Source organism: Pinus tabuliformis, chromosome 1_1, assembly GCF_031772625.1.
Source record: "Pinus tabuliformis cultivar Carrire ecotype Pingquan chromosome 1_1, CPIR1, whole genome shotgun sequence".
NCBI lineage: Eukaryota > Viridiplantae > Streptophyta > Pinopsida > Pinales > Pinaceae > Pinus > Pinus tabuliformis.
Window position 1 is genome coordinate 58,645,569 of NC_142297.1, and position 24,511 is coordinate 58,670,079.

General features: G+C 39.6%; 1 protein-coding gene and 1 pseudogene across 1 annotated transcript in view; both read right to left on the reverse strand.

Moving 5' to 3' along the window:
- Nucleotides 1-325: 325 nt before the first annotated feature.
- Nucleotides 326-24,511, reverse strand: part of LOC149211546 (uncharacterized) — a 195,373-nt gene continuing 171,187 nt past the window's right edge. The window contains exon 4 of the mRNA XM_089391527.1: nucleotides 326-908. Within this exon, the coding sequence (XP_089247653.1) occupies nucleotides 564-908 (345 nt within the window). The 3' untranslated portion in view covers nucleotides 326-563. The remainder of the gene's footprint in view (nucleotides 909-24,511) is intronic.
- LOC149211547 (ubiquitin-activating enzyme E1 2-like) overlaps nucleotides 9,558-24,511 on the reverse strand; it is a 45,256-nt pseudogene continuing 30,302 nt past the window's right edge.

Here is a 24,511-nt window from a genome sequence, read left to right on the forward strand (position 1 = left end):
GCTATGTTGCACGGGAGCATCTACGTATGACAAGACTGAGAACTTTTTGAACTACAGGGATGAGTGCAAGTATGAATACAATGATGATGAACCATTCCGAGCTACAGATGCGTGTGTGGGTAGAGTTAGGATGAAAGCCTTTTGAACTATGGGTAGGTCCGATTAGGATAAAATCTTTTTGAACTATGAGCATGGAGCTACATCGATTTTCCATATGCATATCCATAACGATTTAGTTATGCGGTTATCTTACCAGCGTAAACATGCAAATTCAGACATTAAATATAAAGAATTATTAAGAATTATTAGAGTGAAAAAAATCATATTGCACGAGTAGAGAATTCAATACATGAATTACTTCCATACCAGGATAGTAATTGATGACTCTCAAATGGAAATATTATATATAATATTAGGGTTTCCTCAGAATACAAAATTATGAACGGAAGCCGAAACATGCTCGGCTCGTGACTCCTTCAATGTGTATACATTACATTACCCTCTAATTTGAAATACCAAACTTGACCAAAACTGATGGGTAAACGTACTAAAATAATAAGATATTACGATTTTTTCCTGTGCAGCGAATGAGGGACAAATCCAAAAGCCCGATTATGACGGCGGCCAAAAGTGACAACAGTAGGGGTATTATCATCTGTGGTTAAGTTTGATACAGCAGATGCCAGAGCATCAATATTCTTTTCAACATCCATGTTCTCTTTGTCTAGTGGAGTTTCTCCAGTATTAGAAGAATGCCGAGCTCGTAATCGTTGTCGTTGTCGCTTTGAAGGATGTCGCCTTTTATGGAATTCAAATGAGATAGGAAACTTATGCTTATCCACCAAATGTCGATGTCTATCTCTGTCAGTGTTGAATTTCATTCCACAGCCTTCCACGAGACATTCATACTGAGGTAAGACAAATACCCAAAATCGTAAGATAGATATATCTTTTAGACAGCAAACCACATACTGGACATAAAAGTGATAAATCCAACTCCATTAAATTCAGTAAATAACTTGTCCATCAGTGAAAAAACCAATCAAATGGCATTTGTTCAGGATAAGTAAATTCTTTCAAATACAAAGATGAAATATCATCAAAAGGCATTTAACTTTCTACCTGAAAAATGGACAAATGCATTTTGCTACAGCTTCCAAAACAAAAATTAAAGTTGGTTGACCCCCGCTGTTTAAATGGTCATGACATGCCTGCACTGTTAAAGGAAATGAACATGAAGCTTGTGGTAGTTTCGAAAGGTCTTCTGTATAGGCTTGGTGTCTTAGCATATGAAAGATGATTTATTGTTTCTTTAAGTGTTTGCTTGGTGGAATAAGTACCCAAAATCATAAGATAGATATATCTTTTAAACAGCAAACCACATACTGGACATAAAAGTGATAAATCCAACTCCATTAAATTCAGTAAATAACTTGTCCATCGGTGAAAAAACCAATCAAATGGCATTTGTTCAAGATAAGTAAATTCTTTCAAATACAAAGATGAAATATCATCAAAAGCCATTTAACTTTCTAGCTGGAAAATGGACAAATGCATTTTGCTACAGCTTCCCAAAAAAAAAAAAAAAAGTTGGTTGACCCCGGCTGTTTAAATGGTCATGATATGCCTGCACTGTTATTGCAAACAAACATGAAGCTTGTGGTAGTTTCGAAAGGTCTTTTGTATAGGCTTGGTGTCTTAGAATATGAAAGATGATTTATTGTTTCTTTAAGTGTTTGCTTGGTGGAATAAGTGATCTACATCCTTTTTCCCAAGTCTAAGGTAGGAAAAGTAAAATAATCAAAGTCAATTAATTACTGTGGACTATTAGGTCATTTTCTAAGAATCAATAATTTAATTATTTAAGTGATTTAGAAATAATTTCAACCAATGATCTCCAAAATATTCTAAAAAGAAGATTAGGGTTAGGGATTTGGGCTTAATGAAGATTATAAAAAAAGCCTTGTGAAGAGGTGAAGACCCAAGAACACAAGAGGAGAGACTAAGGTAGGAAAAGTAAAATAATCAAAGTCAATTAATTATTGTGGACTATTAGGTCATTTTCTAAGGATCAATAATTTAATTATTTATGTAATTTAGAAATAATTTCAACCATTGATCTCCAAAATCTTCTAAAAAGAAGGTTAGGGTTAGGGATTTGGGCTTAATGAAAATTATAAAAAAGGCCTTGTGAAGAGGTGAAGACACAAGAGCACAAAAGGAGAGACAACTACAACATTTTTGGGAAAGCGATTGTCTCATGAAGGAGAGAGTGAATCCTGAGGCTTAGTTCAATTGAGAAGAAGGAAGAAGAAAATAGGGTTTGTTGACCACGTGTATGTCAACCGTTCCTAAAGTAAAATATAGAGCAGTAAATAGAAAAATTTCCTAAAGCAAAATACAAAGTAGAAAATAAAAAAAATTCAGTCGTTGTCATCATTGTAATCCCAAATTCTGAAAAATGATTGTAAAAATGATTCTAGTATGATTATGAAGCCATGTAAAAACACCCAGGTAAGCCTTTGATTTTTAACAAAGAGTTTCACTCTAGGGAGTTTTTTAACCTCCCTAATTATTTGTGTTTCTAAACATGAGTAATTAGCAGAGTTTTTCTCCCAAATGTCCCCCAAAGCTAGAGTGGAATTCTCTCTTAAGGTCTTAGGTGAGTCCTAGTGCTATCGAGTCTTGTATCTCAATTATTTGTGTTTCTAAACACGAATAATTAGCAAAGTTTTTCTCCCAAATATCCCCAAAGCTAGAGTGGAATTCTCTCTTAAGGTCTTAGGTGAGTCCTAGTGTTATCGAGTCTTGCATTTTTATCATACTAGATCACGTGTCTTGTGTCGGAGAATTCGGTTGAGTATGAGGTCATGTCTATTGGTTGGTTATTGTAAAACCTTTATGTAAGAAAGTGTTGTCTATGATATTTTTGGTGAATGGTTACTCATAATTAGACATCATTGCCAAAATATTTTTTAGACCCACTTAGAGGGTGGAAATTATGTTTAATCCCCTCTAGAGTCATTTAATTTATTTTCTGGCAAAACATAAAAGAAAATTAATTAACCAGAAATTAATCAAAAAATAAAAATGAGAAAAAAATAATTTGAGGAAAAATAGCTTTTGGAGAAAAGTGGTATGAATAAATTTGAAGAACTCAATTCCAAGGAGAAAATTCCCTCAAAATTCGAGGGTCCAAAAGGAATTAATTTTCATGAACCTTTGGAGTCTGGCCCTGTTGTGGTTAAGTCAAAGATCAATTTTCAAAGTAAAAAGGTTGAAAAAAATATTTTTTGGACCAAGATCAAGGCATTCATCAACAAATTCAATTTCCTTTCCCGATCAAGGGACAAGAATTAATTTTGGCATGGATCGTAGTAACTAGTTGCTATTCAAGTCAAACTAGTCGTTTTTCCACTTAGAGGGTTCTCACACTCTCATTTTTTTATATAAGGAAGTTATTGAGCTTCTCATTGATCATCATACACTAAAAAAAAATCTTAAGCAAGTTGTGAGTCAAGTTGTTGAATGTAATTTTTATTTTGTAATAATAATATCAAAGTATTTGGGGGTTTATCTCGCGATGGTGTTCCATCTTTGTTCATAATGCTCTACTAATAATCTTGTCAAGTTATTATTTCATTTGCCAGAAGTTGGATTATCTATTTGCATAGGTACCTTGCATTAAGTACTGGGTTTAGAAAGGCGTTCTAGCTCACTCAATCTAGCAGGTATCTCTAGATCTTGAGGGTTTTAATGTGTATCTAGCCCATTATGATCTAATAATTTCATTTGAAGTGTGTCGAGAGTTTATGATATTTGGATCTTGGGCGTGAGAGGAAGTCTTCGGTTGGAACAATGAACTCCCAAAGCAATAGGCTTAAAAGCCCATCGTGTTAAATTCTCCAAGGCTTATCTAACAATTTCTATGCAGTGACTTGGCCATGGCTCTAAATCAAAAAATATATATTATTTCTCCACTCAAATTATCTCAAATATAATTGGGCAAATAAAGTTAGATCCGCTTCTAACTTTAGGGTATCTCCAGACCTTGAGGGTTTTAACATGTATCTAGCTCATTATAATCTAATAATTTCATTTGAAATGTGTCGAGATTTTATGATATTTGGATCTTAGGCGCAATGGGAAGTCTTCAGTTGGACCAATGAACTCCCAAGGCCATAGGCTTAAAAGCCCATCATGTTAAATTCTCCAAGGCTTATCTAACAATTTCTCTCTAGATCTTGAGGGTTTTAACGTGTATCTAGCCCATTATGATCTAATAATTTCATTTGAAGTGTGTCAAGATTTTATGATATTTGGATCTTGGGCGCGAGGGGAAGTCTTCAGTTGGACCAATGAACTCCCAAGGCAATAGGCTTAAAAGCCCATCATGTTAAATTCTCCAAGTCTTATCTAACAATTTCTATGCAGTGACTTGGCCATGGCTCTAAATCAAAAAGTATATATATATATATATATATATATATATTATTTCTCCACTCAAATTATCTCAAATTTAATTGTGCAAATAAAGTTAGATCCGCTTCTTAGATCTTGTAATTTATTTTTGTGAATACTGTAAATAATTTTTTTACTAACACTCGTAATTATTTTTATTGTACATATAGTCATTTAGGATTTTATGTTCATTTTCTTGTAAGACGTCTAGGGTTTTTGAGTCCATTTTGCAAGTTCATTTTCAAATCAAGGAAGAAACCCATTTCTGAAGGTTCTAGCCCTCACCCAGCCTAAATGGCTAGGGTTTAGGACTAATATCACAAGCATTAAGGAAGCCGCAAACCCTACAAGGGGTCATTTCATTTGCAAATCAGGGTTTCAAGGGTTTGATCTTTAAATTCCATTTGCAACCAAATTTTGGTGGCTATAAATTTCATTTTTGGCATCAATTTGACATGTTTTGATTGCAGGATCATTATAAGTTGTTCATTTGTGCTCGCCGCAGGCCTAAAAGGCCATAAAGCCCTAGCCGCAAGACTTGTTTGGTCCTTATAACCCTAACGCAGCCCTAGAAGGGCCATCTACTCTAGCTGCAGGGCATTGGAGGCACCAAGATCCCATCACAATTGATTTTCTATACTAATATCTCGGTTTTGCAGGCCTAACAAATTTTTGCTAGGGTTTGGTTATGATTTTCCATGGAAAATTTTACAATTATAAAATGCTGACCCATTGATTTGAGGACTGACACTTGTTTTGTAGGTCTACTTCTCTCTTGGGAAAGGGTTTCATATTTTTGTTTGGACTTGGGGATTCGTCTCACTTGTTGATCTTGCTTCCTAGGCCTAGACACAAGGTTAGAGGCCTCTCCAAGCCCTAGCCGCAAGCTTTTCTAGTGTCTGCTCACACTGCATATTAGTCTAGGCCTAACTCCTTTTGTGACTGCAGGTATAGCATGGAGAATCTGAACGGGTTTTAACGTTTGATTGAAGTCTAGACTCTAAACACTATAATTTGGGTACTCATCTGGATATATTACCCTTTGAGGCCTGACTGCTAGACTTTAGGACCTAATTCCCCTCCACTGTCGTCTATTTACATACTGTCATATGCATCAGATCTGAATCTGTGTTTGCAGATCCTAGTCTTCGAGGAAACACATAATAATCAGCCCTAAACACTCCTAAATAAACTCAGAACGTTCACATAACAATTGCAAGTATTTTGGTGATCACTTCATGCATCTTTGGGTGACTAATCTTGACTATTAGAGGACTGATATCTTTGCTGCAGAGGTCTGATCTCAAGCTACAATTGACTGATTTAAATTTACAGTGGCATTACACTAGAATTGGACTTTGAGCATTGGTTTCTCTTTCTTGCATTTGTTGGCTAATTGTGAATAATTTAAGGGCTGATTTCATCATTAAGTGACTGATGTATATAATTGACCTCAAGTTATAGAAGTCCGATATCTCCTTACAGTTGCATCTTTCAAGTGTATTTAATATCAAATTGCATATTTGCTATCGTTTCTTACTTTTGATGGTTAATTGGAGCAATCTGGTGAGCTGGTATACTATAACAGTGGACTGATATATACTTGACAGTGGTTACTTACTTTTGATGGTTAATTGGAGCAATCTTGTGAGCTGGTATGCTATAACAGTGGGCTGATATATCCTTGACAGTGGTTACAATGGGCTTATCTTCTCTTGGCAGTGGTATATTAGACGTCTGGTGCATTCTTGAAGTTGATTAGTTGTGCATCTATTGACAGTTGGAAAACAGATTGATAGTTGATGCAGGGTTACCCCCGCTCACACCCACAGTATGCATAATAATGCATAAATACCTCAGTCCCAGGTATTTGACTCTCAAAGGAGTCAGATCTTCAAACCATAAATGGTTAAGGCCCTCTTTTATACCTATGCGGAATGATTCATAGACTTAACAAAGTCTAAACATTAACTCACCTTTTCCTTCTATCGGAATTAAATCACCCTACTTAAACTTCCTATCGGGACTTTTCAACAACCCTCAAACCTTTGTTTATGACTCTATTAAAGTCATTCGTTAAATCCTTCTTATCGGGACTTTAAACTCCTAAAACCTGCATAGATAACCTTTTCCCTCTTTACTTTGGTCACATATGGTTTTAACACATAAAACCCTCATCGGCACTTAATTCCTTATAAAACATTTTACAAAGGAAATATATGCCTAAACATACCTTTCTCCGCCTTTATACGGCTTCAGCACATTCCCCGAGGTTCTACCTTTATTGCAATCGCAATCGGCTTTCCCCGCAGCTTCTTTAATATTGGCTCTATCGCATCTGATATGCGAACACATAACTTTTCCGAAATACACAGGAAACCCACTCCGAACACATATAGCAGATTTCAAATATTATACATTCGCCACCATAACTCTATCGGGTCTGCACTGTCCAACCATTCTACAGCATTGCTCCGATCGCCGACCTCTGATCCCTCCAATCTCCGATCTCCGCTTATCAGTTATCGAAGTATCAATATATCGCTCATCAGCCTATCCACCACCCGCCAGTCCTCAACTCCTCCAATTACCGATTTGCGATTAGATCGCGACCGTTGATCGATTCTCGATCCAATGATCGATATTCTTTCTCGATGTAAAGTTGCTCGACAGTCCTCCGTCGTTGATCTACACTTAGTAGATCCAACAATTGCCGATCATTTCGAAACAACAACAAACATGGGTTTTAACTGCCCGATAAAGCGGTTTACCTTCTCACCTCCGCTGCCACGCGTCGTTTGATGAGTGGAATTGGCGCTCGTCCTTCAATACCACTTACGGTTTTGAGGCCGCCCGAAATCCACCTTCACTGTTACAAAACCGCCTTCCTTCGTTAAAGTTCGCCAATGCAATATTTCTCCATCTCCTCTATGATTGGATCCTGGCTGTTGATCTTCAAGATCCAACGGTCACTGCTCATCGTTTCTTTACTTCTCCGTTCGGCCCTTTACTTAGCTTTTACACTATTTCTCAGTGTTTCTCTGCGATTTTGGGGATTTCTTCAGGGTTTCAGGTTTTCACTCTTCCGCTTCCTCAGAACTCTACTCCGCGAATTCTCCCTTCGCTTCCTCTTCAGAGCTTCCTCTGATTCTTCAGCTGGATTCTAAGATCCATTTATGATTCCTCTGAATCATTCCACTTCCTCTCTCTGTCCTTCAGAATTCTACCTGCAACCCTATTACAGAGCCTACGAATTCACAGTAATTTCATTCATGAAATACTCTTCACATACACTAACACAGTCAAGAATAACTCTCTGTATATATAAATATAAACACATGATTACATTCGAGGCTCTGTGTCTCGCACAGGCCTGATCTTTAACTATTTGTGGCCTCTTCTTTGACTCTGCCCGTGAGCTTACATATATGCCAGTGAGTTCTGTTGAACTCATCCTAGTTTGACTCTTACATCTATTACAGCGACTCCTAGATGTACTCTATCCTCTATGTCCACTTCTAATTCATTAAATTCCTAAAAGCTCTCCCTCTAGTTCCTCAAATCATGCAACTGTTTAAGAGTTGTAATTGACTTTGAACTCTTTTGTCATTACTACCCACTCATGTTCTCATTTATTTGAAAGCATTTACAACTTCCTCCATTATCTAATTAAATCACTTAGAAGCCTAAATATTGCATTAACTTGAGACTTAGGAAACTACTTCTCTAAAGCTACATGACCCCCTATGTCTACTTAATTACAATGATTTTCTCTTGGGTTGAATGCTCCTGCATCAGACTCCCAAAGTAGAAAATATTCATGATCACCTGATCATGTGTCTTCTGATCTTTGTCTTCCTAGATCCCATACTTTGTGCTGTAACTGTCCAAATGCTTTGCTCCTTAGATTCTGTTGTACTTCTATTGTCTTTTGCTCCATCTTCTTCTTCTTGTTAATCAGGTTCAAACTCTGATTGATCATGCTTCCTGCTGCTACCATTTTTCTCCATTTACACTGCTTCATCATCAGCTGCCACATTTCTTCAATCTCTGTTTCCAGTACATCTTTGGACTGGTCCATATTCTGCTTCTTACTTCTTCCTCTTTCTCTTTGCTTCAAGTTGTTGTTGTCCACTAGTTCTTCAATCTGTTGTTCTTCTTCTTGTTCTGTTATTCTTGCTCCAACTTTTGCTTTGTTTACTCCAACTTTTGCCTTGCTTGCTATGCTGACTTCTATGTTGACTCTTATGCTGACTTTTGTTGTGACTCCTATGTTGGCTACCTCCCTATCATCCTTACCCTCTTTCATGATTGAATCATGACTGTCCAGCACTCTCTCCAGCAATTTAACATTTTTGTTCCATGGATTGAATTCTTCCACAGAATCTTCTTCTCTCATCTTTATTTGACTGCTCATCTGTGCCAAATCTCCTCCAGCATTTGCAACAAAACCTACACTCACAAAACACTTGTTAAAATCGAAAACATAAGGCTTTTGTGCCTTATCTTCCTTTGGCAACAATTCAGCTTGCTGCACTGTTTTTTCTCCTCTGTCAGCACATCAGTACGCTGATTTGAATTCTCAAAAGAATTCATGAGACAGTCAACTAGTCTCTCTTCCACATCATCTGCTCTAATGATGTCTTCTTGCTCTTGTCCACCATAGTGAACTCCTTCCTTTGTAATCACACTGTCATACTCTGAATTTCTCAGCAAATATTCCAGCGATGCAATCTCTTTGTGACACTTCATAAGTATTTCATCATCACTTATGTTCCCTGCATTTATACACAAATTATTAGTTTGGAAATCATAAGGTTCAACAGTCTCAACTGTTGCTTCACATATCAGCGCTTCAAACTGAATTTCATCTCCTTTTTTCACAAGAAATTCTTACTGTGTTGTCACAATTTCAAATGTCAATGCATTATTAAGTTCTTTCTGCTACAATAAATCATTGTTTCTCTCATTTAAGAGACATTCTCCATCCTCATTTACTTCAGAGTTTTTATCTTCTGAAAGATACTCTTCCATACTCCTGACAACTTCAAAAGATTGTTTATCCTCTGCAAAACACTCCTTTATTAGTGTTCTCCTTACGCTGTCTTCAAGAACACATCTGGTTCTCCTCTCACAACTTCTCTTGTTGTCACCTGTGCATTAAAATAGAAACACACATTCTCAATTTAAAACAGAACATATTACCTCACCTTCAAGATCTCAGCATGATCTTGTTTCACCATTCCACCTGTGCCTTGGATGGATTTCCTCTGTCTCTTGCATCTGCAAGTTCTGCTACACATCACCTCTGTGTGCCTTCTTCTGTCAAATTAGAATCTGATCCTTCCTTGCATGCATAAACACCTTAACACATATTCTCTTCTCAATTCTTTCTCATAGAATTTCTTTGTTCTATTTTAACCAATTGTTTCAACTTCAATTCTGCCCTGATACCACTATGATTCAGGGTTACCCCGCTCACACCCACAGTATGTATAATAATGCATAAATACCTCAGTCCCAGGTATTTGACTCTCAAAGGAGTCAGATCTTCAAACCATAAATGGTTAAGGCCCTCTTTTATACCTATGCAAAATGATTCATAGACTTAACAAAGTCTAAACATTAACTCACCTTTTCCTTCTATCGGAATTAAATCACCCTGCTTAAACCTCCTATCGGGACTTTTCAACAACCCTCAAACCTTTGTTTATGACTTTATTAAAGTCATTCGTTAAATCCTTCCTATCGGGACTTTAAACTCCTAAAGCCCGCATAGATAACCTTTTCCCTCTTTACTTTGGTTACATATGGTTTTAACACATAAAATGCTCATCGGCACTTAATTACTTATAAAACCTTTTACAAAGGAAATATATGCCTAAACATACCTTTCTCCGCCTTTATACGGCTTCAGCACATTCCCCGAGGTTCTACCTTTATCGCAATCACAATTGGCTTTCCCTGCGGCTTCTTTAATATTGGCTCTATCGCATCCGATATGCGAACACATAACTCTTCTGGAATACACAAGAAACCTGCTCCAAACACATATAGCGGATTTCAAATATTATACATTCACCACCATAACTCTATCAGGTCCGCACCATCCAACCATTCTACAACGCTGCTCCAATCGCCGACCTCCAATCCCTCCAATCTTCGGTTATCAATTATCGGAGTATCGCTATATCGCTCATCGGCCTATCCATCACTCACCAGTCCTCAACTCCTCCGATTACCGATTTGCGATTAGATCGCGACTGTTGATCAATTCTCGATCCAACGATCGATATTCTTTCGCAATGTAAAGTTGCTCGACAGTCCTCCGCCGTTGATCTACACTTAGTAGATCCAATGGTCGCCAATGATTTCTAAACGACAACAAACACGAGTTTTAACTACCCAATAAAGTGGTTTACCTTCTCATCTCCACTACCATGCGACGTTTGATGAGTGGAATCGACGCTCATCCTTCAATACCGCTTACGATTTTGAGGCCGCCCGAAATCCACCATCATTGTTACAAAACCGCCTTCCTTCATTAAAGTTCGCCGATGCGATATTTCTCCGTCTCCTCTATGATTGGATCTTGGCCGTTGATCTTCAAGATCCAACGGTCACTGCTCATCGTTTCTTTACTTCTCCGTCCAGCCCTTTACTTAGCTTTTACACTATTTCTCTGTGTTTCTCTACAATTTTGGGGATTTCTTCAGGGTTTCGAGTTTTCACTCTTCCGCTTCCTCAGAACTCTACTATGCGAATTCTCCCTTCGCTTCCTCTTCAGAGCTTCCTCTGATTCTTCAGTTGGATTCCAAGATCCATTTATGACTCCTCTAAATCATTCTGTTTGCTCTCTATGTCCTTCAGAATTCTGCCTGCAACCCTGTTACAGAGCCTACAAATTCACAGTAATTTCATTAATGAGATATTCTTCACATACACTGACACAGTGAGGAATAGCTCTCTGTATATATAAATATAAACACATGATTACATTCGAGACTCTGTGTCTCGCACAGGCTTGATCCTTAATTATTCGTGGCCTCTTCTTTGACTTTGCCCGTGGGCTTACATATATGCCAGTGAGTTCTGTTGAACTCATCCTGGTTTGACTCCTAGATCTATTGAACTGACTCCTAGATGTACTCTATCCTCTATGTCCATTTCTAATTCATTAAATTCCTAAAAGCTCTCCCTCTAATTCCTCGAATCATGCAACTGTTTAACAATTGTAATTGACTTTGAACTCTTTTGTCATTACTACCCACTCATGTTCTTATTTATTTGAGAGCATTTACAACTTCCTCCATTATCTAATTAAATCACTTAGAGGCCTAAATATTGCATTAACTTGAGACTTAGGAAACTACTTCTCTAAAGCTACATGATCCCCTATGTCTACTTAATTACAATGATTTTCTCTTGGGTTGAATGCTCCTGCATCAATAGTAAGTTGGCATTGGGCAACTACAAGGATATTGGCATTGCTCTTGACTTATAGCCTTGTTGGTTTACTAACTTTCTCATCCAATTGCATTTCTAATCATTGCATCTCACTGTGCATTATTAATCTTTAGTTGCGTTGCATTCCATAAGCCATACTCTCTTGCAAATTGCATTGCATGGTTGAATCTCTTTTGTTGCATTTCATTAAGTAAGCTCACTGTTAGCAATCTCATCTTATTGCTTATAATTGTGCTCTTGCAATCTTGTAATTTTCTCTTGTTCTTATTTGGTAATCTAATAATTGAAAGAGAGTTTCTAATAAGCACGCATAAGTGATAAAGAGATATTGCTATCATTGCTATAATTGTTAGGGTCCCACCCTAACCCCCTTATTTATGTAATGGGATCGAGTCATAGTCAAGAGTCAATAAAGCCCATATTAATAATTGTAAGTGGTTAACCCGCAATGAATGACGGGACCACAGTTAGTTGCAAATGGGCCGTAGTATTAGATAGATGGTATTAATAAAACCTATGGTATTGATCCATGGTATTGCATGTATGAGTCATATATAAAGGATAGAGACTCCCTGCGAGGAGCATCATGTCTTATTTTTGAATCGAGCTCTGCTCTATTGGAGGTCACCCCCTCGAAGAGGCCAGTGAACATTGTTTTCTGAATAATAAAATATTTGGTGTTGTCTCTCACTATTCTATGCTCTGGGTATCTTTCTTCGCATATTCTGTATTTGGGTATCTTTTTGTAGGTTAAGAGCATAACAAGTGGTATCAGAGCACTTTCCAGGGCCGGTGGGATCTCCATTTCTTAGCAAAAGAAATTTTGGCTAGAGACGTGTTCCGGCGTCTTTAAACCACGGGATCTGTCGTTGAGCGCATAAACCTACGGATTTGGGGAGGCATGCACGCAGGAAATACAAGAGGTGGTCACACTTGTTGGACTCCCTTGTAACCCCTGTGGGTACCCCTTCGAGTAGTAGCGCATTAGACAGAACCGCGTACGGACTGTCTTCCAAGTACCTTCTAGGTATATCGGAAGCCCCTTAGCTCCTCCGCAACCTCGCCATAGATAAACCGTTGGCCATCTTGCTGCTACCGAGAACAGCACTCGGAGAGATTACTCGCCCGTACGATAGGGTAGTCGGGTTGTACGGTTGATCCTCCTTAGTTAGAGCCCTGAAACATTGGGCCGAGTACTACTATCAGACCCTTATGTATATTGCGATCTGTAGCACCTGACACTCCTCGAGACCATAGTTCCCTTTTCTATCTTGGGATCACGCATCATCTCTGCCAGATCCGCTTGTGCAAAGGGGTGCAGCAGCAGCAGACATCAGTCCCGCAGTTCCGAGTTAGCAGACCAGCCATTCCGATCTATTAGATCCATCAGATCCGCAGCAGCAGTCTGTTCCGCCGCCCAGAGCTATCCGATCCGCCATTCAGATCTCTCAGATCCACCAGATCTAAGTAGTTGTGTGGGGTTCCTATACCAGGGCATAATTTTCGCAGGAATTTTGGCAGCATTGACATTTTGAGGATTTGGCGACTACAGTATTCATAAGGAAGGAGTAAAACTCCGTTAGGAGTTTTCAGAAAAATAATAAATAAATAAAAAAGTCTGAGATCTCTTGGGGCGCTTATTGGTGATCTAGCCCATCAGAATCAAGATGACGCGTTGAGCACGGTGATACCATTCAATTCTTACTGAAAAAAACTTTGGGCGGTCCCAAATCTCAAGAACATCTGATCGGTGCATGGTAGAAACTAGAGCTCAAGCTATGGCCAATGAGAGGATTGACAAACTTGAACTAACCTTGCAATCCATCCAAAGTCAACTTGATAGACTATCTATCCTAATCTCGAAGCGCAAGGAGGAAGCCCACGAGGAGGCTTATAATGGCAATGGACACAGTGAGGATGAGTCTAGCCACTCTCCTCACGTCTGAGGCACCCACCAACAATCTCATCAGAGACCTCCCAAGTTGGATATGCATAAATTTGACGGTTCTCACCCGGCAGCATGGATAGCACAAATGGAGCAGTATTTCAATCTGAATAACATCTTAGATAATGAGACTCAGCTTATGGTGGGGAGCATGTACTTGGACAATGAAAGGTGGCAATGGTGGGAATGGCATCAACGTTGCAAAGGACCTTTTCTGGCTTGGACCAACTTCAAAAAAGCTCTTACAGACCGCTTTGACCAGGGATCTTTTTTGGGTCGTCTTACTAAGCTCCGACAGACTGGCATAATGGATGAATATATTACAGCCTTTGAAGCCTTAGCCTTCCGCACTAGGGGTCTCTCAGATGTGTTCTACACGGAATGTTTTATCAGCGGTCTTAAAGAAGCCATAAAAGCCCAAGTCCTACTGCACCACCCTCCTACTTGGACGAAGGCTTGCAAGGTAGCTCGTAACGTGGAACGTGCGTTAGCAGCCCAGTACAGTCGCCCAAATTTCTCCGTTAAGGGTCGCCCCCCACAGGCTCACAACACGACTCAAACACTTTAGGTCCAAAAGGTGTCACCTGCAGAAATGGCCGAAAGAAGAAAGCAAGGATTATGTTACTACTGTGATGAAAAATACTCCCCAGATCATAAATGCAAAGAGCCCAAATTTTTTCAAATTGATGCCATTGACTACAGCTCATCGGAGGAAGATCCACCACTTGAGGAACATGAGGCGGTCGAAGAGGACAACCAAAAGGACAATGTCCCTAACGAACCAGTTATTTCGCTGCATGCTCTGGCAGGGATTTCTTCACCTCAAACTCTCAAAATCAGAGGTTTTATTAAACATCACCCAGTAGTAGTCTTGATTGATAGTGGAAGTACACATAATTTCATCCATCACAAAGTCACGGAAGCAGTGCATTGTTTTGTACGAGCAGTTTCTAACTTCCAAGTCCAAATTGCGGATGGGGGCACAATGAAATGTGAAGGCCGCTGTGAAAATGTCAAACTTCAAATGGGGGATTATCAGTTGAAGACCCACATGTTTGCCATACACATGGGAGGGTGCGACATTGTCCTCGGTGCTAAATGGCTCCGCACTCTTGGGCCAATCACAATGGATTTCCAGGAGTTATATATGAGTTTTAAGCAGAACAACTCCACACATACCCTCCGTGGACTCCAGGCGGGAGCTCCCTCTATCATCAGCTCGCATAGGATGGAAAAATTGCTAAAAAGGGCCATCATGGAGTTATAGCTCAATTTAATGCCATCCAGGCAGTCGCAACCAAGTCTCTGCCGATTCATCCTAAGATGCAACAGACTTTAAATAACCATCTGTCGGTCTTTGACAAGCCTCATGAGCTTCCACCCTCGAGAGGGGAACATGATCATACCATCACCTTGGTTCCAGGGGCCCAACCCCCAAATGTGCGCCCATACAGATATCCATTCACCCAAAAGAATGAAATAGAAAAATAATCAAGGAACTTTTGGAAGCAGGTGTCATTCGTCCCAGCATTAGTCCTTATTCATCACTGGTGGTCATGGTGCTCAAGAAAGATGGGGAGTGGCGGATGTGTCCAGACTTCAGGGCCCTCAATAAGTTGACAGTCAAAGATAAATTTCCCATCCCGGTGGTTGATGATTTGCTGGATGAATTCAATGGGGCTCAATTCTTCACTAAGTTGGATCTGCGCTCAGGCTACCACCAAATTCGCATGAAGGAAGTCGACATTCCAAATACTGCTTTCCGAACTCATGAAGGCCATTATGAGTTCCTGGTCATGCCATTCGGTCTTTGTAATGACCCATCTACTTTTCAGAGCCTTATGAACCACCTTCTCAAACCATATCTCAGGAAATTTGTCCTTGTCTTCTTCGATGACATCCTCATCTATAGTTGCACTTGGGCCGCACATCTTCAGCATGTAGATCTACTCTTGCAACTGCTCCGCAAGCATAAATTATTTGTTAAGATGTCCAAGTGTTCGTTTGGCATGGAAGAATTTGAGTATTTGGGCCACATTGTGGGGCGTGAAGGTGTCAAGGTGGACCCCAAAAAGATCCAGGCAATGCAGGATTGGCCTCAACCTAGGACCTTGAAGAGCCTAAGAGGATTTTTGGGTCTCACAGGCTATTATCGCAAATTTGTCCGCAATTATGGTCACATAGCGAAGCCCCTCACTCAACTCCTGAAGAAAAATTCATTCTTCTGGAATGAGGACGCACAACAGGCCTTTACAGCTCTCAAAAATGCCATGTGTTCCACTCCAATCTTAGCACTACCTGATTTCACCAAATCTTTTGTCATTGAATGTGATGCTTCGGGTACGGGTATTGGGGCGGTCTTAATGCAGGAAGGACGACCTTTGGCCTTCACAAGCCAACAACTAAGTGGGAAGAATCTGGGCCAATCTACCTACGAGAAGGAAATGATGGCCATCTTACATGCAGTAGAGACCTGGCAACCTTACTTATTGGGGCGACGTTTCCAAATCCGCACAGACCATCACAGTCTTAAATATTTTTTGGAGCAACGCCTATCCTCCCCACAACAAAATAAATGGCTCGCCAAAATTCTGGGATATGATTATGAGATCATTTACAAGAAAGGGCAAGACAATAGTGTAGCAAATACATTATCTCGCCAATTTGAGGAGGAAAGTACCCTGCTAGCAATTTCCCTTCCCATTCCAAAATGGATTGAAGAGGCTCACAGGGAATGGTTTTCACATCCCGAGCTCTCCCAACTCATTTCTCAATTGCAGGCGGATCCAAATTCCACCAAGGGCTACTCGTGGCAGGATGAGATTCTTTGCTACAGGGACAGAGTCGTAATATCACCAACATCCACCCTCAAAAGTCGCATTTTGGCAAAATTGCACTCATCCCCCATTGCAGGACATTCAGGCTTTCAGAAGACGTATGCTCGCACCAGAAGATCATTTTTTTGGACAGGCATGAAAAAGAAAATCCTTACTTTCGTAGTAGAATGCGATGTCTGTCAACGCCACAAAGGGGAGACCGTCAACGCACCAGGCACATTACAACCGTTGCCCATCCCGGCATCAATATGGACGGAGGTTTCTATGGATTTCATTACAGGTCTTCCAAAGTCAGGAAACAAGTCAGTCATCATGGTGGTTGTGGACAGATTTTCGAAGTATGCTCATTTCTGCGCCCTACCCCACCCGTTTACACTGACTTTGGTTGCTCAATCTTTCATGGATCAGATCTTCAAATTGCATGGCATGCCCACTTCTATTATGTCCGATCGCGACCCAATCTTCACCAGTAATTTTTGGCAGGAACTCTTCAGGCTACAAGGCACTCAACTAAAACTCAGTACTTCCTATCATCCGCAAACGGATGGTCAAACTGAAGCCGTCAACAAATGTCTGGAAACCTACCTTAGGTGTTTCACTTCAGAAAAGCAACATCTTTGGGTACAGTGGTTACCTCTGGCTGAATGGTGGTATAACACCAACTATCATGCCACCACCAAAATGACTCCCTATGAAGCAGTATATGGTCAAATCCCTCCTTCCCCTACTTCTTATATCAAGGGGTGCTCAAAGGTACAAGCAGTGGATCAACTCCTACAACACCGCGCAACCATGCTCGCCCATCTTAGAGAGAATCTTCATCAAGCTCAAAACCGCATGAAGCAACAGGTAGACCAGCATCGCTCAGAGCGCCAATTTCAAGAAGGGGATCAGGTCTTTTTGAGGCTGCAACCATATAAGCAAACATCACTCAAAGACAATGGTTGTCAGAAACTATCTCCAAAATTATACGGACCATATCAAGTACTTCAGCGCATTGGAGAAATGGCTTACAAGTTGGCTTTGCCACCTACTGCAAAAATCCATCCAGTTTTCCATGTCTCATGCCTCAAGAAAGTGATTGGGAACAATTGCAGAATTCAAACTAGTCTACCTGAATTGGACGAAGAAGGGTCAATCTGGCTCCAACCTGAACAGGTCCTAGACACACAAGACAGGCACCTGCGGGGCCGCATGATTAGGGAAGTCCTCGTCAAGTGGAAAGACACCTCTCCAGAAGATGCAACTTGGGAACCAGCCACTATTCTTCAGCAGTTTCCGCAGCTTCAGCCTTGAGGACAAGGCTAGTCTTAAGGGGGAGGGCATGTTAGGGTCCCACCCTAACCCCCTTATTTATGTAATGGGATCGAGTCATAGTCAAGAGTCAATAAAGCCCATATTAATAATTGTAAGTGGTTAACCCGCAATTAATGACGGGACCACAGTTAGTTGCAAATGGGCCGTAGTATTAGATAGATGGTATTAATAAAACCTATGGTATTGATCCATGGTATTGCATGTATGAGTCATATATAAAGGATAGAGACTCCCTGCGAGGAGCATCATGTCTTATTTTTGAATCGAGCTCTGCTCTATTGGAGGTCGCCCCCTCGAAGAGGCCAGTGAACATTGCTTTCTGAATAATAAAATATTTGGTGTTGTCTCTCACTATTCTATGTTTTGGGTATCTTTCTTCGCATATTCTGTATTTGGGTATCTTTTTGCAGGTTAAGAGCATAACAATAATCATCTCATTGAGCTTCATTAAAGTGCTTCTTTAATTGGTTCTTATAATATTGATTGATAAAGTGATATTTGAAATATTGGTTATAAGTGATCTCATCTTGTCATCATTGGAGCATTTTTGAATTTTTCTCATTATTAGAATCTCATTGAAGCATTTCTAATTGGCTCATCTCTTGCATTCTCATCCTAGATTAGAATTGCATATTTAAAATTTACCTCCAAGCATAAGCTTGGTTGATAGAGATTTAGGGCCACCCTCTCTTCCAATTTGAGACACTTGACCCTTGCACAAAGGTTAAAACAAATAACCTTGCAATTCTCTTGTGAGCAATCCCTTGTAGGAATGGAGGCATCTGGGTCGTTAGAACTCCAAGGTAGGTATCGTTAATGAGGCCTTAGACTCCTTCCCCTGGACTTCTTTCTACAACCTTGTGTGAGACTTGCTTCAAAACAATTGAAGAGAAGGCTCTCACTTAGATTAGGCATATAACTAAAAGTAACCAAGATTTTGCATTCCACATCTAGATTAGGTCTTGCATTTCATCTAGGATAGATTTTTCATATCATCCTTGCAGGATTTGTCTATCTAGTAACTTGACATATTAATCATTGTTGTACAAGTACTTTCTAATTCTAAGGCACTGGTCTATCACTAATATATCTTAATAATCTAATTGTTTGTGCTTAACAATCTCACTTGCCATATAATTTTAAATCAAGTTGCTAGGATATTCATCTGTATCCCCTAAACTTGTTGATTCTCCCATTTTGTCTTCAGGGACTACCCCCTTAGCTTGCCTTAGGAGATAACTTAAACGAAGTGGGCAAGGATAAAAGTGACAGCCCTGCCCTGAGTGTTGTTGCATTGGGTGTACAATTTAAGCGACAACAGGGATAATTTTGGAGTGTTTCCAGAAGATCGATTTGTTGAGAATTGGAGAGGCCAAATTGTTGAAGTGAGAAGGTGCAATAGCTGGGTAGGCGAATTTTCTAGGGTCAAGTTGTGAGTGCGCAGAAGCTGACTGAGAGCTAAGCCCAAAGGCTTATTTTTTGGTTAGAGGTGGGTCGAATTTCTTCAGAGGTCGATTTCCAGATGGTCAATTTTCCTTGGGCGGAATTATTCTAATGGGATTGAGTTGTAGGTTCTAGTCACTGTATGATTCTTTGTAAATTCTTTGTGGGTTGAAACCCAGATTTTCCAAATTAATAAATGACGAACAATTATTGCGGGTGAATTATTTCTATTGCAGTGTGTGATTCACCTCCCTAATTTATTTCCATTGCATATATTTGTATATGTTAAAAAACAGTGATTTAATTTTTCGATAATTTGGGATTTATTTTGTTAATTAAATAAATTGTTGGGAATAAATAATTGCCATGAAAAGATAAATCTAGGTTGGTATTAAGAGATTTAATAGAATGAAACCATTGTACTTGGAGGTTCAAATCATTTGTCTACTTTCAAACAATGAATATGTTATGCAACCAACTCACAAAACAGAAGAAAAAATAGATCAATGATTTAGAAATTATACTCTTTGAGGGGGAACCTCTTTTACATTACATAAATGAACAATTCTTGGATGATACAAATGATAAGACCTCCTTTGGATATATAGTAGTATAAAGGGTCACAACATAATCAGAGCCTACATAACAATAATAATGTAAGGGCACAATAGTAACAATATGGGGCTACACTAACAATAACAATAAAGGGGATACTCTAGTATTATAGGGACCTAATATGCCCCTCCTTCAAAAGAGTGTTGTCCTCAACGCTTGAGTAGTTCTGGAAGCTTTTGTATAAAATTCTCATCCTCCCATGTGGAATCTTCAGTGGGTAATTTCTTCCACTTAATGAGATACTCTGAAATTAATCGCTTTTGCAGCTGTCGGTTTCTTATTCCATGACTGTTTCAAGCTTAAATATGATTTTTCCTTCTTTGTCAAGTTTTTCCAACACTGTTTGAACTGGGAGGTTGTCACTGATAACCTTCTTTAAGCATGAAACATTTAAATCTGGGTGTACTCGTGAAGATGCAAACAGCCCCAATTTGTATGCCATAGTACCAATCTTTTGCAACACCTTGTAAGGACCATAGTACTTGGGAAAAATTTATTATCCTTCTTAGCTTGCTTAAGGGACATTTCTTTGTATGGTTGTAGTCGTAAAAATACCTAGTCAACTACATCGAAACTTCTTTCACTACGATGTTGATATGCCCATTATTTCATTCGATCTTGCGGCAGAGTGAAGTTATCCTTTAAGAGTTGGAGAACTCGTTCTTGATGTTTGATGTGACCTTCCACTGCTTGAAACTTAGAATTTTCTCTTAAAAATGATGTGATGGATGGTGGATATCCATAAAGTGCCATAAATGGGGTCATTTTTGTTGCAGCATGGAAGGAAGTACTATACCACTATTCACCTAGATGTAACCACTTGACCCATTGTGTTTGTTTATCAGATACAAAGCAACAAAGATATCATTTCAAATATTTTTTCACTATCTCAGTTTGCCTATCAGATTGCGGATGATAAGATGAGCTATCAGCTAATTGAGTACCAAGAAAAGAAAATAATTTTGCCCAAAAATTTCCAGTGAAAATGGGATCTTTGTCACTCACAATAATCTTTGGGTTTCCATGTAGCTTTTGAATTGTTTCCATAAATGCAGTAGCAGCTGTATTGGATTTAAAAAGATGAGATAATGCACAAAATTGTCCATACTTGGTAAGTATATTAACTACCACCATGGTGACACTCTTTCCTTCAGACTTGTTTAAACTTGTGATAAAATCCATTAAGACCACCTCCCAACATTGACTTGGAATGGCTAAAGGTTGCAACAAACCCGGGGCCTTAATTGTCTCAACTTTATTTTGTTGGAAAACCAAACATTCTACCACAAACTTCTAAATATCAGATTTAAGTCAACCCAAAAAAATTCCTTATTGACCCTATGGTAAGCTTTTAAAAAACCTGAGTGCCCTACTGTTAAATTGGCAACTAGGGCCAAACTCCAACTGGGTCATCTCATTCATGGCTGATAATATTTTAATTAGATTCCTCTCATCGAGAGGTGTAGGATTGATCTAAAGATCATCCAATTCCGATAAGTATTTATGGAGATATGAATTTATTTTGATTATGGAGTAATTGTCTAGCCGACCTACAACTCATGTAGGCTTAGAAGCCCAACAGTCGCATCTATTCAAACATCACAGTTGTGTATAAATACAGGACTTTTCCTCATTTACACTCACTCATCTCATAACATCTCTCTCTCTCTACTGCGCAGAAAAGAGTCGCTTCTCTACTGCGCAGAAAAAAAACCTTTCTCACACATGTGGAGGAGCAGTTGCAGATTTTAGGGCAACAACTGCAGAAGTGAAGTTTGACCTGCATGGACCAGAAGATCTCCTCATCTAAACTGCGTTGTAGGCTCATCTGGACCTCCTCTGAAGGCCGCAACTTTTGGTGGTGGAATCAAGCCAATCTGACGGTCGATTTGCGAGATATTGACTGCCCTAGTTTGAAGGAAGCTGCTAAAACTGAAGCTGCAATTGCAGATCCAAACTTTGACCAACGTGGACCATCAAACCTCCTCTTCTAAACTGCGTTGTAGGCTCATCTGGACCTCCTCTGAAGGCCGTACATTTTGGTGGTGGAATCGAGCCGATCCGACAGTCGGTTTGTGAGATATTGTCTGCCCTAGTTTGGGACTGATCGAGGGTTTGCTGCTGAAAATGTAAATCTGATTTATGTACTATTTCTCTGTGCTGGATTATTGAAGATAAAGATTTGATCAAAGGGTTTACCCAGTATTTATGTTGGGGTTTATCCATGGCTAGCCGCCAAATCTTGTGTTTCTTGTCTTGGCTTGTTTTCTGTCTATCGTTTAATGTTCTATCTGCGCTTTACTTTATGCATATGTGATTGCTAATCTGTGGATAATAATAATAAAAAGAAGTAAATTGCTATAAGCATAGAACATACCATAACTTAACATGGTATCAGAGCTGAGGTGAAGACAAAGCCCGAGCAAGAGCAAGAGCAATCACCGAAAGGAAGATTGGCAAGGCTATCCTAAAAGAACTATGGGGTCCTCAACACTCTTTCCTGTCGAAGACAAGCTCCGTGAGAACGCTGACTATCACGGATGGAAGATGTCTATCGATCTAACCCTAGAAGATCAAGGAGTGTTGGACCATGTGAGAGACAATATTGTTGAGCCTCCATCAAATGCATCCGCTGTTGCCTGGAACAAATGGAAAAATGGAGAAGTCGAAACAAAGAAGATCATCCGAGACTCTCTCGACAAGCACTTGGTGGCCTACATCTCCGACCTGAACACCTCCAAGGAAATCTACGATAGACTGGTGAGTTTATTTAAAGTTAATGATGCAAATCAAGTTTTCTTTCTTAGAAATAAGCTTAAGGAAATTAAGAAGGGTAAAGATGAGAGTATGAAAGCATACTTCTTAAGGATCACCAAAATCAGGAATGATCTCCTATCTATTGGGAGACTATTACTGACAAGGAAATGGCACTCACGACTCTTGAAGGATTACCATCCGAATGGTACGTGTTCAGGACTACTCTTATGAACAATAATGTAATTCCTGGTTTCGGGGAATTAATGGCTAGATGCATAAGAAGAAACAAGGGTAGAAGAGCAAGAAATGCCCATGCCTAAAGGCCCTCCTACTGCCTTTTCTTCTCATGCTAAGAAAAGAGATATTTCCGGGACTAAATCAAAAAGAAAGGCGGGACCTAAGGGAAGAAGAAAAGGATGATGTTACATTTGCGATAAAGCAGGTCACTATGCAAGGGAGTGCCCTGATAGAAAGGACTCATACCGGGACGATGATCAAAATCCCTCTCATGGCAATCAAAGGAATGGAAATTTCAATAGCAAAGGTAAAAGGAATGCTGGAAATCAAGGAAGAGGACAACCATTCAAGAAGGCTAGAAATTCCATGTAATACGATCCACTTATAGGATGTATTATATGTACCTGACTTCAAAAGGAACCTGGTGTCCATCTCGGCAATGGAAGACAAATGCTACAAGGTAACCTTCAGCGATGGCAAGGTACATGTATGGAAAAATAATGTTAAAGATGCCTTTACTCTTGGGTTTCGTGTTGATTCATTATATCAGGTCAATGGAAGTCTGCTAGGTGTCATGTCTTACGACACATCTCTTCAATCCAAACTTTGGCATCGGAGGTTTGCCCACCTTCATTATAAAGCTCTACCCTATGTAAGACAAATGGTGACAGAGATGCCCAAATTTTGAGTAGAGAAAGAAGGTGTATGTCCAGGATGTGCTGAAGGAAAGCTTAAAAGGGGACCATTCCCCTCAAGCCAAAGCCAGACCTCTGATATATTACAGTTGGTTCACTCAAGCATACCTGAGGCTAGCATTAAGAGGGAGACTACTACACCACATACTCCTAAGCAGAATGGTGTGGCGGAAAGGAAGAACCGTACGATTGTGGAAGTTGTCCAGAGACTTCCAAAGTTTCTATGGGTAGATGATGTAACAATGCCTGATGTGGAGGAACCCATGGATCCTATTTATCGACCTGAGCCTTCCTCTTCTAGGAAGAGGCCTTCATGGCTTAGGGGGATACTTGATGATGCTAAAGGACATGTTGCACCCCGAGGAACCTTCCATGAAAGTAAGAAACCTAACAGGTATCAGGGATACCTGACCATCATGAGAACGATCATACAAAATGAGCCTTCATCATTCTCAGAGGTCGTCAAGCATCAAGTATGAAAAGATGCTATGACCAAAGAACATGAGTCTATTATGGAGAATGATGTCTGGGAAGTAGTTCCCAGACCCCAGGATAAGACAATTGTCATTTCAAAATGGCTTTACAAGATAAGGCATGCAGCAGATGGAAGTACGGAATAGTATAAGGCTCGTTTTGTTGCTCATGGTTTCTCCCAGAAGGAAGGTATATACTATGATGTGATATTTGCACCTGTTGCCATCCGCTTGATCATAGCCCTTGTGGCTTCACAAGGATGG